This window comes from Marmota flaviventris, chromosome 2 (genome assembly GCF_047511675.1).
Source record: "Marmota flaviventris isolate mMarFla1 chromosome 2, mMarFla1.hap1, whole genome shotgun sequence".
NCBI lineage: Eukaryota > Metazoa > Chordata > Mammalia > Rodentia > Sciuridae > Marmota > Marmota flaviventris.
In genome coordinates this window covers 188,330,060-188,345,067 of record NC_092499.1, presented here as the reverse complement: position 1 = coordinate 188,345,067, position 15,008 = coordinate 188,330,060, and the positions used below count along the sequence as shown (strand labels likewise).

Here is a 15,008-nt window from a genome sequence, read left to right as displayed (position 1 = left end):
ATTTTTTTCATGGATGCACATATATTAGTGGGACATGTTTCTCAAAAGAGAATTGCTGGGCTAAAGGTCAGTGCATTTGTAACTTTGATAGATGTTGCCAATTTGCCCTCCTTAGGTGTTACATTAATTTATTCTCCATATAGCAGTGTGGAGAATCAGTTTTCCCACAATAACTCTGACAGAGTGTGTTAACAAACCTTTCGCTTTTTATAGGTGAAAAATGGCCATTTTAATTTGTTTCTCTTATGCACTATTCTTCATACCTATTCATGTATGTAAGTTCCATCAACATCACCTTCACTGTAAACTATTGAATGTCTTCTTCCCATTTTTCTACCAGGGTCTTGAATTGATTTCTAGTAGCTCTTTATATGTTAAGGAAGTTAGTCCTCCAACTATGTTGTGAGTTGAAAATATTCTTGTCCAATTTTCCATTTTTATTTTACTCATGCTGTTTGGGCCATACAAAAGTTATTTTATGTTAGTTTATGGTCCAATTTTTAAGCTTTTTCTTCTAAGGTTTATAGTCATAGAAACATCTTCCCTGCTCAAAAGCTGTAAAGTATATTAAAGGTTGTTTTGCTGGTGCCTTTACGTTTTCTTTGAGTACATTTGAATCTTTGATTTACTTAAAATTTATCTTTTGAAAAGAATTGGATCCCCTGTCATTTTTCACTCAGTTTCATCTTTCTTGAATTACTCTGCCCTTGGCTTTCAAACTTCGTGTTCTCCCACTTTCCAAACCACTCCTTCTCAAGCTATGTCAGACTCCCCCTCTTCTGCTTTGCCTTCGGATGTTGGAGCTTGGCCTTTAACGGTCTCTGATCCTCTGCTCTTCTCACTCTTCCTCCTGTCCCCGTACCTCCCATTCACTGCCAGAGCTTTGATGCCTGGTCGGAGGACTTCCAATTTACATCTCCCCTGAGCTCCAGACTTGGACCACCATCCACCCATTTGGATTTTTCCACTAAAATGAGAATCTCAAAGGCCACTTGTCCAAGTCTGATATCATGCACCTCCCCAGGTCTTCCCCAGCTCAGAAAATGCTGGAAAATGGGCTCATGCGAGAAGCCTGGGGGGCAGCACCCCTCCCCCATTTCTCTTTTCCCCCGCGTCCATCATCATCAAGAGCTGCTGACTTTGTTTCCAAACACTCCTCAGATCATGCACTTCTCTCCGTCTCCTCTGGCTCTGCCACAATCTAGGACAACATAGTCTTTCAGTGGGCCAACGAGCACACCCTCCCAGCTGTCTCTCGTGTCCACTCCTGCCATGGGGAATCTAAAACTGTAAATCTGATCACGTCAGTCAATCCCAATCTCCCCGACTCTGTTACACACACACACACACACACACACACACACACACTTTCTTTCAATAATCCTTAGGAAAAGTCGTGAGATCTTTAGCAGAAACGGTTTTTAGAGCCATGAGTGGAAAATTACCCGTGGCAGGAAGATACATGAGGAGCTGACATTTGCAGGGCCCCCAAAAGGAACAAATAGGCATTTACTGGGTGAAAAGGGCTCGGGGGTTCCCACCGGAGGAAACAGTGTCTGCAGACACACAGGGGTGAGCAGAAACGCATCTTGTGTGACCAAAGAATTATTTATGGTAATAAAAACAATAAGAATGAGTCACAGCTAGGTTTTCAGAACAGGGGTGCCTTGCACACTCGGAGGCCCTAGAACTCAAGTCTGGGGTGGGGATTCCTGCAAAGGTGACAGGGCAGAAGGGCTCTCAGGCAAGGGGAGAGAAGGGAGCAGAACAGGGCCAGGACGGGGCGAGCACAGACACTGTCTCAGCTGGGCTCCATGGGGAGTTGCAAAGTTGGTCCCCCTCTGAGGAAATGAGGTGGGCTTCCAGACCACTATCTGTGCCTCCTCTGGTTCATGGATCCCATGGGCAGAGGCCTCTATTCCAGAAAAGAGGCAGCTACAAGTAGTTAGCAGTCAGCCCTCACAGCAGCTGGACATGGGTGCCCCGGCCTGCCAAAGAGTCTACTGAGTCACCCACAGGACCCCTGCCTGCACCTCGTTTCCTTCTCCTAGCACCCCAAGAGGCAGGCTGACTCTCTACTTAACAGGAAGGTGACAGCACTTGCATGCAATACCTATTCCATGCTGGGGCATGAAAGAGCTGGAATTTGAATCCAGGTCTGCAGAGGCCCAAGCCTCCTTCCTCTCCTCTTCATCTCTTCCCAGGAAATCTCCTTCTTCCTGAGCCAAACGAACAGGAAATAACAATTCCTGCAACTCCCGGATATGGCTGCTCTCAGCAGGAGGAGAGCTGGTCTCTAACAAGCCCTCCAGCTCTGAAGGCTGTTGGTGGGGCTGCAGCCCTAGTGAAGGACCAACCATCTCGTTCTCAGGTCACCTGGGACTGATGGCACAAAAGAAATGCAAGATCCAGGGATGGGGGAAGTGATAATTATGAAAGTGAAGGCAGCTATGCAGGAATTTTGTGGAGACTTGCAAAAAAAACAAACAATGGAGTGTGCATTTGGAAAAACAAGTTGAAGCCCATAAGGGCTGGCTTGAAAATTTTTTAAAAGGGGGACAGTTGGCTAATACACACTCAGGGGAGCCTCAGTCCAGGCTGAAGTTTCCAAGTAAAGAAGATGCTGTTTCAGGAAAAGTGTTAAATTAAAGAGCAAGTCTTTAATGTAAAATGATCAAATAGGACTTTCTAGAAGCAAATGTTTTCCAGAAAAGGCTTCCTACTCACATCCAGAGCCTCGTCCATCACAGATGCCTGACATACATTTGCTGGATGGGTGGATCTACTAATTAACAATATCTATAAAATAAAATTTGTTTTATGACATTTAGCGGGTTCAGTCTCTGGACCTGCTATTGGCTACGAGAGCTGTATTTTGCCCACACATTTGTCACCTTCAGTAACTGGGACAACACAATTCCTACAGTCGATGAGACAGCGCACAGAGAAAGGGTGTCTGTGTTTGTGTGAGTTCAAGGAGACACTTCAGAGAAAAGACTGGAAGGAAATACACAGAACTCCTGCCATTAAAGAGTAGAGGCTGGTAGAGTCCCACTGAGCCACAGGGCACTGTAGATCTGGGAAGAGTCGGAGATATTCTTTAGCAAAATCAGCATGAACTAATCCCCTATGTTTCCTAGATGAGCGAGTTTAGAAAAAGACCACAATGCTTTGCACCCTTCCCATCAACAGGTGGAGTCTACTTCACCATTCCTTGAATCCAGACAGGACTGTGTCTGGCTCTGGCCAATAGAAAGAGCTGGCGGTACAGAGGTGCCACTTCAAGTCTAGGCCTCAAGAGGTCCTACATCTCTGCCCTTGTTGCTCTGGGAACCCTTCCCCTGTTTTCTGAGTGACCTCAGGCTAGCCTGCTGGAGGATGAGAGGCCCCATGGAGCAGAAGCAGACCCCATACCAACCAGTCCTTGGGGCTTATTACTGCCACTTAAAAGTTTCTAGGCTACACAGAAGAGCCACCCAGCTGAACCCAGCCAAACTGCCAACCAATGGAACCAGAAGCTACATAAATATTTGTGGTTTTAAGTCACTACATTTCAAGGAGTGTGTACAGCAAAACTGAAACAGTGTAAGATATGCATTTGCCAAAGTTGCTCACATAAGGTTGCCTCGTGCCACTGAATGGACTTAATTTCAGAGGATCCTGATGTCTTCATCGTAAAGTCTCAAGTTAGGGAGACTCTCTGGATCATGTGCCATCATCCAGAGAGTTTCCCTAACTTGAGACTGGTGGCTCTTCTAGTCTTGCCTAGAATCTTTTAAGTGAGCTGCATAGACAGAGGGGGGAGGTCAGCTCCAGGGCCAGGCTGTCCTCCAGCTCCCCAAGTCTGTCAGCAGCCAGGAAACTCCAGCACCCTGAGCGAGTGCACCCTGAAGGCACCACTGCCTTAGGGAACCATCCTCTGTGATACCACAGCCTATGGTGAGGACTCTCCCTGGGGTCACAGTCCCCAGCATCCTGGCCTTTAGTGAGGACAGTCCCCAGAGTCCCACTTGGCAGTGAGGACGCTCCCAGGGAGGAAGAATGTTAGTTTTCAGCTCTCAGTGGAAACTCTGACTCCAGCAGGCATGTCAGACCCCTGGAGGACTGGGCATGGGTTGGGACAGCCGTGCCCAGGGAGTGCTCAGCCCCGTTCACCATCAGGGAGGGCGGCCCCACAGGAAGCTCTGCTCTCTTCCCTTTGTGTCACATCACAAGCCTCTCCAGTGGCCTGAGACAACTCACAAGGGGGTCAGTCAGCCTTGCCACCCTGTGCCTGGGCTTGGGCACGTCCACACACAGCAAGTCCCCCCCCGGGAGCCGAGCCCCAGGCAGGCAGCACAGGCAGTGCCAGACATGCCACTCACTGAGTGGACATTTGCCACGCGCATGCAGAATGTGGGAAGTGCACTTGATTTCCAGCAAGTTCTCGATGATGTCCATTTCAAGTCAACGGTCACCAGGAAGTTGATTTACAGCAAACATTACAGTCCCAGTTTGTCCCTTGTAAGGACTCAACTGGTATCTGTAAAGATTCCAAGAGGGGACAGTAGAGAGCCAGGCTCCCCAGCTCTGTTCCCCTCCAGCCTCTGAATCCCAGGAGCAACTGGGCTCCAGCCAGCCCAAGGTTGAGACCCCCACTCAAGGGGGACGCGCACCCACCTGGCTGGTTGACAGGAGCTCTGGGTTTCCGTCACTCATCCCCACGTAGGCACTGTCACCATCAAACTAGAACAGAGAGAGAGAAGTAGCTCTGATTAAAATGTTCTCAGGTGGCACCAGGAGAAGCAGCCAGAGGAGGTCAGGGGACTGTGTCCAGGGGAGGGGCTGTGGGGCCTGCAGGTGCAAACCCTGGAGCCCAGGACGCCCGAGACCTCCTTCATTTCAGTAGGGCTCTCTGGGGGGGAAGGAGCAGCCCCTGTTCTGTGGCCCCTGAAGGTCAGGTTAGTGCCAGTAATCACCAGGAGAACCAAGGCAGGAAAAGCTCTCCGCCCTCCAGACCTTGTCCACAGGCACAGGCCAGGCTCCAGCCTCCCAGCCCTAGAAATCCGCAGGCGACCAGCTAGATCTGGAATCCCGGGTCCCAGGTGGAGGCCGAGATCTCCAGAGCTTTTGGGTCGTGACAGCCTACTCCAGACAGGCCCCCAAGTCATCCCATCCGAAGTGACTCTGCCCCTTCCCGCTAAGGCCACTAGAGGCTGCAGGCAGCAAGGGCTGAAACCACGCAGAGGAACCACATTCCCAAGTCAAGGAAGCTGAGGGTGTGGATTCTCTCGTAATAGAGAGCAGTTGAGGGGGGGGTGGGGGAGAACCCGCTCTCTTCACCCTGACGTGGGATCTGGAGCTGGCTTCTGAACCTCTGAGGTTCCTCATCTGTCCTATGCACACCAGGGTGGCAGTCCCCTCCTCACAGGGTGTGGCCATTCAGAGCACGAGAGGGACCCACATCACACACTGCCCTTTACTGCATTCCAAGTGCTTCCCGCCTCCAGGGGGCGTCTTCCCCGAAGCAGAGCCTGAGGCAAGGGTTCAAAGACCTCACCTGCGAGGGTGGGAGGGAAGGGGACAGGGCATGGTGGAGCTAAGTGAAGACAGGACGGGCTGGAGACTCGCTTCAGCCTGATCCCTGGGCAGCTCTGGGCTGTGGACTGCACTGCAGAGTTAGGGGTGGTCTTTTGTGGTCTCTGCAAATTGGTCACTGGCTGTGGGCTGCCCTTGGGGAACATGGGGAAGTATAACCTCTGAGCAAGGTGGCCCCCGCTGGGCCAGGGACAATATCCAGAGGACCCACTGTGAGCCATTTGCCGTCAGCAATCATAGCACTGGGGACAGCTGGCCATTTTTTAAAAATTGAACAATTTATTACAATATATTCACATGTCAAAAATTCCAAAAGTACAAATGGCAACACAGTGAGACGCCTCCTTCTTACTCCACCCCATCACCTGCTGCCCTCCCCAGAGGGTCCCCTGGGAGACAGTCTGCAGGGGTAGGTGTCCCAGGCCATTCTTCCACACTGATGGCATACTGCTCTGCCCCTGACTTTGTGTGTAGCAGTGCGTCCTGGAAAGTGCTTTATGTCGGGACAGAATCCTTCCCGCCAGGACCTGGAGTGCCATAGTTGGGAGGCAGCGCACCACTGGCCGGCAGAGCACAGGGCAGCCGCGCTGTCCTAGCCTTTGCTAGTCCAGCATGATGGCCATGAGTATTCCTGTGCCCTTGTCAGTGTGTGGGAGTGTGAGTTTATCTGCAGGATCCACTTGTGCAATCTCTGAGTCCAACAGCATGAGCCATGGCGCCTGTGATAAACACCACCAAGTGGCCCTCGTGGAGGCCGAGAAAGGAGCTGTCTGTGGCCGCCCTTCCCTCAGGCCTCAATGCCAGTCCGGCCTCCACTGCCACCAGGCTCTGAGCACCCACCTGCTGCCCCCACTCCCCATGCTTGGCCTTGCCCTGCCTGACCTTGCTCTTTCTTCCACAGCCCCTGGCCTTCTAGCATTCTCTGTGACTATTTACCAGGTGATGGGGCTTGGCTATGGGGTGTCCCCCCAAAGCTCATGTGTGAGGCAATGCCAGAAAGCTCAGTGGTGCAATGATTGGGTTATGAAGGGTGTGGCCCCAACCAATGGCTTTACCATGATATGGACTAACTGGGTGGTAACTGCAGCAGGTAGGGAGTGGCTGGAGGAGATGGGTCACTGGGGACATGCCTTCGGGTTTATATTTTGTCCCTGGTGAGCAGAGCTCTGTTTCCTGATTACCCTGTCCTGAGTGGCTTTCCTTCTCCTTGCCCTTCCTCCATGATGTTCTGCCTCACATCTTGCACCCTGAGCAAAGACAGCTGACTATCCACAGACTGAAACCTCTGAGCCCCAGATAAACTTTTCCTCCTCTAAAATTGTTCTTGTCAGTTCTTTTGGTCACAGAGGCAAAAAAAAAAAAGAAAAAAACGACTAACTACCATGTTCATTACTTAAAATTGGATTCCCCTTTTAAATTAGAGGCTCCCGAGAGTCAGGAATCTTAGTCTATCTGCACACTGATGCCTCCCAAGCTCTAAGAGTGCCTGGCCTACAGTAGATGCTCAGTGAATGAGTAAAGGAGTCAATTCAGATGTTCAGATGGTTTCTGACAGGCCAGGCTTCCAAGTAGGCAGTGGGACTGGCTGTCTCTCAGCAGCACAGATGGGCAGTGTTCCTTGGTGACCGCTGGATTATCAAAAGGAAAGACTGGGTTATTCCTAGAGTCTGGGCACTGACCCCAAGTGCAGGGCTCTGCCCACCACATTGCTCCCAGAGCTCAGACTTCAAGGCACAGCTCACAGGCTGCCTCCTCTAGGAGTCCCAGCACCTCCACTGTTCCTCTCACAGCCCAGTCTGTCCCACATCTGTCACATGCCCCAGAGTAGAAGCAACGTGGGGGTTGGAGCTGTGTCCTGGTCATCTCTGAACATCAATGACGGATAGAGGCTGGCATCAGGAAAGGCACTAGGAATTTGGCAGGGTAGAAAAACTTTCAACAAAAGCTGCTGGGTAACACTTGATTCGTCACCATGGCCACTGAGCACTCTGATAAAAGCAAAATATTTTCAGAAAAGATACATAATATATGGGCTGGGGATGTGGCTCAAGTGGTAGCGCGCTCGCCTGGCATGTGTGGGGCACTGGGTTCGATCCTCAACACTACATAAAAATAGAATAAAGATGTTGTGTCCACCCTAAAACTAAAAAGTAAATATTTTTTTTTAAAAAAGATACATAATGAATAACTCTATCCTAACAGAATAACTGGAAATGGAGGAGGACGAAGTTTAACTCTGCCCTGGAAACATTTCATATAGCAGCAGCAACCAAATGGTAAGGTCTGGCTAGAAGCCTAACAAGAATCGACACAGGAACAGAGGAGAAAGGTGTCCTCCAAACCTGTGACAGTCACCACTTGTAAATACTCCCGACATGCACAGAGGGCCGTGGACACATAGCCGGCAAGTGCGTGAACACACCTGGCGTTGAGAGTCGGGCTTCACGTGGAAGAGCTCCTCTAACCTGTGCGACAGCCCAGGGGAGAAAGTTCTTTTCCCTGGAGGAGGGTGGCCTTGCCAAAGGTCACACAGTTGCGGGGAGACGGGACTCAAGCAACATTCCATGCTTTGCTTTGTCTTACTCTACCTCCCCACGAGGCTGTGAGCCCCTTCACAGCAGAGACAGAGGCCTTTCTAGATCCTTCCATGTAGTCAACCATTAGCCCAGGGCCTGGCACACAGCAGATGCTTGACAATGCATTGGAAGCTCAGGAGAGGGAGGAACTGCCCACAGTGAGCAGTGTAGGCTCTGGTCTCTCAAGGAAGACCCTGATGGGGGGTTGCAGGAGCCAGCGGGTGGAACAGGCAAGGGAGAGGCCAGTGGATTCCCAGAGGTCTCCAGGGCATGACCCAAGTGCTAATCCACTCACTTGTTTATCCAGCTGTCATCTAAGAAGGAATTGCTACGTGCCAGAGCCAAGCTTCCTTCTGGCTCTCTGTGAGGACTTGGTTGGTGGAGGTCCCGGGCCAGGCCTGGCCCACGGGATCTTGCCCAGTGCCCTGGAGCACGTTGGGCTGAGCCCTGTGAACAGAGGCCCTGAGGTAAGAGGTGGCCTGTTATCTGTCCCCTGCTGTCTGTGCTCCACTGTGGCAGAGCCCCTGGAGTGGGGAAGGGAGGAAGGAGGGGACCCCACTCACAGGGACCATGCTCCCTCTGGCTTGGCCTCCAGGGCACCGTGGCCTGAGGATTATGCCCTTAGCCCTCCCTGCATGGGACTCTTTCTGGAAAAGAACTTGTAACCAAGGAGGAGGTCACAGAGTGGCCTCTTCCTGCAGACACAACAGGGCGACCCCCCTGCACACGTGCACAGATGGAAAGCAGGTCTACACCCACCACCCAGTGGATGCTGAGGTGAACGCTGCGACCTCCGCAGTGTGCACAAGCATGAGCACACACACCACAAACCTGTGTTCTTGTGGACCCATGTCAAGCACAGCCCTGTGTTCCAGAGAGCACTCAGGCACACATGTCCCTCGTCCACAGGTGGCACCAACCAGCGCAAACCAATGCCAGAGCAGAACAGGTGTGCACCAGAGACGCTGTGCACACGCAGGAAGGGAGGGTTGGCAGGCACCCGGAGGTGCACCAGGCATCCGAACTGCACGGGGTAACTCACACCGGCGTGGACACAAACGCACGCCTCACATGCACACAAGAGATGTGCAAAGCAAGGGCACAAGGGACTGAAACCCTGCGCCTATTCACAGTTTATCAATCCCTCAGCCAAAAGTCTTCCACGCCACATGTATTTTAAAATGTGAAGAAAAAACTGTAGGAAGAAACAACAGCCTAAGAATTGCCACAAAACGTCAGGAGAACATCCTCTTACCACTGACTGGAATAGATTAATTTTCCCCATTTCATATTCTAATTATAATTCCTTTTCCCATTGCCATCTTCAGTCCTCATTACAGCTGGAAGATTGTTCTGCAAAAGCCAGGCCTTCATCTTCTCTTCCCAAGAGTTTTGTCATGGAAATGAGTTTTGGAATCTGAAAGAACCCACATTTTTGCAAATATGGAATGTGTGGGGATAACCCTTTCATGACGGCCACCAAGGACACGGCTCACAGAGACTTCTAAAACATCTGTCTCCGCCACATTGTGTGGCTCCCCTCAGCGAGAGGGGCTCCGGGGCCCCTATTCCAACAGTCACCCTCCAACTTAAGCACACCATGTTCTCCCTGCCCCCAAGGATTTTTGTTGTTGTTGTTTTTTTTTCATCTTAAAGGAAACTTAACAAATAAGTGAAGAGTGAGGAGCCCTCATCTTAGAGTCAGATCCCAGCTCCCTCTGTTCCCCATCTGGCCAGTTCCTTAGTGGCTCCAGGCCTCCGTTTCCCTGTTCTTCTCACCCACAGAGCCACTGATTCAAAATGGATTTAAACTGAGTATCTATGGGACGGACACACGGTAAGTGGTGGGATGAAAGGGATGATGGGAATAGATGACGGGATAAATGAGAGGGTGGACAGGTTGATAAATACGTGGATGAATGATGGGTGGATGGATGACGGATGGATGGATGGATGACGGATGGATGGATGATGGATGGTATGAATCAGCACTGTCCAACAGAAATGTAATGCAAGTCATAAATGTAAGCTATGTGAAATTTGAAGTCTTCTAGTATTATAGTTTAAAAAGGAAATATAAACAAGTGAAATTATTTTTAATGATGTGTTCTATCCATTTACACTATTATGATTTCAACATGTAATCAACATCAACTACTAATTATTAATGAGATCGTTTATGAATGGGATGAAGGAATGGATGGATGGATGATGAACGGATAGATGGATAATGGATGGATGGATGGATGGATGGATGGATGAGTAGATGGAGGGCTGGATTAGATGGTTGGGATGAGAGGAAAGAACAGATGAATGGATGGATGACAGGAAGGCTGAATGAGTGTGAAGTGACATGTACAGGAAGACGACTGGGATGGTGGATGAGATCAACAAGTGAATGGCTGGGCTGGGCATTTGGATGCGTTGGGAGATGCCGGATGGGGAGGTGACTGGGTAGATAGAACGGGATGGATGAATGAGTGGGATCGTGGACAGATAAGTGGGTCTGGTATTTTCTCTTACTGTATTTACACTTTCCCTGGAAAAGGTCATGGCTTTTCAGGGTTGCCACATGTCACCAACCCTTAAATCTTCATCTTTACGTAAGTTATTTCCAAATTTCAATGTGCAATTTCCCCCCAGACATTCCCCCATTTGGCTTATGAGCACGTCAAATTTAACACATCCCACCCTGAATTCCTGACACGTGCACGAACTTGCTTCTTCTCCTGCACTCCCTCGTCCTAACAGAAGGTGAGACCTTCCACCGGGTCACACGTCAGGACACCTACATGACTCTGGACTCCTTTCCTCCTACATCCCCAGATCCAATCACCTGCAGAAGCTTTCTGCTCAGCTCCCCCACCACCCTGCCCTCACCCCGACTATGGCCCGTGGTCTTCGGGAAGTCGCCTCACTCCTCAGATCCAAACCCCACCTGGGACTGTGCAGTCACTTAGCCTTGTATCCAGGACCCTCCAGGGCAACCGGTCCTGAGCCTCAGCTCCCAGAGTCCTCAGCGTGTGCCCTTTCCCTGGCCCACTGTCCTTCACCAGCCCAGAACACTCTCCCCCATTTCTCTACTCACTGAAATCCAACTCTCCCGAGGTTCGTTTTTTTTCTGGCAAAGCATTCTACCTCACAGTCTTGCTTTTATTAATCCATATTCTTGGGTCCATCTAAGATCGGCTTTGGACTTAATCCACTTCTGCGTGGTGTGACCGACCACATCAGATATGGATTCCCGAGTCTGAGCTTTGGTTCCACCACGTCCTGACCGTGTGACCTTCTTGCCTCAGTTTCCTCACCTATGAGACAGTGACGATGGCAGGCGCTCTTCCTAACTCCTGGGTTCTCGGTCTCTGTTTTCAGACATCTGACGTGAGTTAATGACTGTAACAACGTCTCACAGAGTTAACTATTTTGACAAGTGCTGAGTGTTATCTATTTCATTTATTATTTGTCTCCCACGTCACTGAAAAACCCAGGCCACCGGCCGCCCCCTCCGCCCCTCAGCCTTCCCCAGCAATTAGCCTCACACCCGCCTGACGTCCTTTTCCTTAGTTTGAAAGGTGCAACGTCTCCCTCCTGTTCGAGGTCAGCCCCTCTGCCTTGACCTCTCTGACTCGTCCTCCTTCTGGCCTGGGCCTAAGACCTAACTTGAACGTGCTGAGGCACAGTGAGACCAGCCGGTGCCTTTGTTGGATCATGTACAAGGACCCGTATGTGCCAAGGAGCAGATTCATAAATACCGGGCATTTATAATAAGTGAATCTGCCCCCGGCCTGGGAATTCAAAACTTTGAGTAAATAACCACAAGGCACTGAAAAGAGAGAAGCAAAGGGATTAGGAGGCCACAGAGTGGACAACAGCCGTCCATCGAGTGGTATCTAGTGGGTGCTGGGCCAGGTGTTGCGCTAGATGCCAGGTACACCACAGAGATTGGGACATAGCCCTGCCTTCACGGAGCGCCCAGCCCTGCAGTGATGCGGACAGCCCCCCAGCTTCCTGCCTGTTCTCTAAATCTGCGGGAGAAGATAGGCTGTTCTTTGTCCACTGTCCTAAGTGACAAACAAATGATCCCCCAAACCAGGTTAAGGTCCATTTTGGCCAGGAGGAACCGCTTTCAATCACGCAACCTCTGAAAATCAAGAGTTCCATAACAGTCCCACTCCAATAGCCACAGGTGCTCAGCTGGGGACAGCCAGCCCCAGAGCCTCTGGCTTCTGGATGTCCTATCTCAGGGCTCAGGCTTCCAAGACCCTGCAAAGACCAGCTCCTGCTTGATTTAGAAAGACAAGCTGTGTGACCTACAGCAACGAATCCAGCTTCTTGATTCCGACCCTAAACGTGGCCTCATCTGACAGTCGTGATAGCAGCCAGGATGGGCTAGCACAGCAGACGGTGACTTGGAGGCTCCATGACCTAGGACGTACAGAGAGTGGACAGCAAAGAGCAGGGAACATGACCACAAAGGCTGCAGTGAGATGGGCCAGTGAGCACCTACTGTATACCAGCCCTTATCCCAGAGCTGTGCCCTGTCATCTCATCGGAACCCCTAGGACCCCCAAGTCTACCACGACCAGCCCCACAGAAGAGATGAGCAAGGCGAGACTCAGGGTAGTTCTGAGCTGCCGAAAGCCAGTCAGTCCTTCTGAACTTGGCCTTGACCCCAGGTACCAAAGCAACAGTTGTTCTGAAGAAGCTGCTGCTCCTCCCCTCTGCACAGAGACCTAGATCAAAGACCAACGATGCACAGCCCTCAGCCCAGCGGGTCATAGACACGGGGAGATGCACCTCACAGAGATCTAAAGAGGAAACAATCAAAGCAGCGGGCCCTGCTCCTGCCGGCCCCTTGTGGGCCGTGAGAACACTCCCTCTTCACAGATAAAGCGCGGCTCAAAAGACAGAGGCAGTGAATGTGGCAGCTGCAGCGTGGGCCCCGCTGAGAGTGCGGTTTCACGTGAAAGTCTCACGTGAGATACGCATCAGGACCAGGGAGCCGCTGGGGGCGGGCAGGGTGAGAGGCTGCGGGATGAAGAGGACCAGAGTAAGGCACAGGCCTGGGACGCCTCAGGCTCAAACAGACCAGCCCCACGTGCCCAGCTCCGGGCCCACCGCCACCAGCCAAGTGCGAGAGCACCCGGGTCACAAGCTCAGCCCCGGAGCCAGGCTGCCAGGTTCAAATCCTGGGCTTGTTGCTTTCATCCTCTGGAATTATTTTTTTAACTAAGTGACAGCGTCTCACTTTCCTCATCAGGAAAATGGGTATGACAGCCTGTGGGAACAATTTCTTATTTTATTATTTAATCCTCACAACAAGCCTGTCAAGTTGCTAGAACTCTCTCTTCTGTGGATGAAGACACTGAGGGGCTTCCCATAAGTCCCTGAGGTCTTAAGCCTGGGAAAGGGACCTGGGCCCTCTGCCCACACTATGGGGTTTGAAATTCAGTGAAGGCCTGTAAGAACGTCCAACTGAGGGTTTCTTGTATCCCATGCCGAAGGCTTTCATGCTTTGTTTCCAAAATATCAAATATAATTTTCTCTCCAATAATGTCTTTTCTCCTGATGGATGTTCTTGCTGTGCTGAGCATAATGCTGGCATAAGTCTGTCCACTTGGAAATCTAGCACCTAGTACTATGGCTGAGTCTCAGAGAGGTTAAGGAATCTGCCCAGGACCACACAGACAAGCCATGCCCAGGCTGTCTGAGGTCCAGGATGCTGGCCCCCAAAAGCCCACACTGGATTCCCACCTGCCTACATACAGGCTGTATGACTCAAAGCAGTGACCTCCCCACCCTTGGGCCTAGGGGCTTATCCACCTACAGGGCCTGCCGGAGGGGCTAGGAATGTGCCTTGTGAGCAAGCCCAGTGCTGTGGGCCGCTGCAGGACCCTTGTCCCCACTGCTGACAGGAGATGATGTCACTTGTTTCTAGTCAATAAAAGACATCAAGAAGTAATGCAAAAATAGACACGATCACCACAACTAACAGGGACAAATGCACCAGGCTCCTGGCTCTCTGGAAGGCAGTGGTCACCATGCCCACTCCACAGAAGAGAGTCAACGTCCTTGCCTGGCTCTGGCTGTGCTCCTTCTAGACCTGTGCTGTCCAGAATGGTGGGCACCAGTCACATGGCCACTGAGGTCTTGAAACAGGGCCCGTCCACGCTAAGACGTGCGTAAATGTGCACGGCCCAGAGGAGCTCCGACTCAGAGCAACAGAAAGGCGCTAAACACGCCAACGTTGCTCTTCCGCTCACTGTTGAAGTGGCCCTGCAGGTGCCCTGTGTTAACCAAAAGGTGTTACTAAGGCTATTTCTTGTGTTTCTTTTTATGGTTCTTTGGCTGCGGGCTGAGGAAGTAGATAAGCACATGTGGTCTGCATTCTATTTCTATTGGACGGTGATGGCCTAGATGTGGCCCCAGCCGCTGCCCATTCCAGATCCAACCACAGACACAGAAGAGCCAACATCAGCAACAGCCAAGTCCAGTCCTCTGCATGCCTGTGGGGAAAATGAGGCCCACAGAGGGAGAGGGACTTGTTGAAGGCCGCAGTCTGGTAAAGAGGAATTCATTCATTCATTCAGTGAATGTTGACTGACATCCTCTGCACTCTCAGTGATGGGGTAGAGCAGGGAACAAAATAGGGGCCACCTCCCAGTCCAAGGCTTTTCCCTGCTGCCAGCTTGCAGGCCAGCATGAGTGTACCTGGGGTTCCTGGCTTGGAAGTCACCCGGGGCCAGGGCAGTGGGACTCAGCACCAGGTGGTTCAACCAGAGCTCTGAGCCTGCGGGTGGGAGCTCCGGCTCCAACCCAGAGCAGTCCACCCCCAAGGCCACTAGGGAGTCCCAC

At 51.3% G+C, this 15,008-nt stretch overlaps 1 protein-coding gene across 3 annotated transcripts in view; it reads right to left on the bottom strand.

The window, feature by feature from the left end:
* The window catches only part of Tox2 (TOX high mobility group box family member 2), a 126,073-nt gene that overhangs the window by 73,215 nt on the left and 37,850 nt on the right, over positions 1-15,008 (bottom strand). For all 3 annotated transcript variants that reach the window (XM_027945338.3, XM_027945337.3, XM_071608947.1), the window contains exon 2: positions 4,660-4,725. In XM_027945338.3, the coding sequence (XP_027801139.2) occupies positions 4,660-4,725 (66 nt within the window). The remainder of the gene's footprint in view (positions 1-4,659; positions 4,726-15,008) is intronic.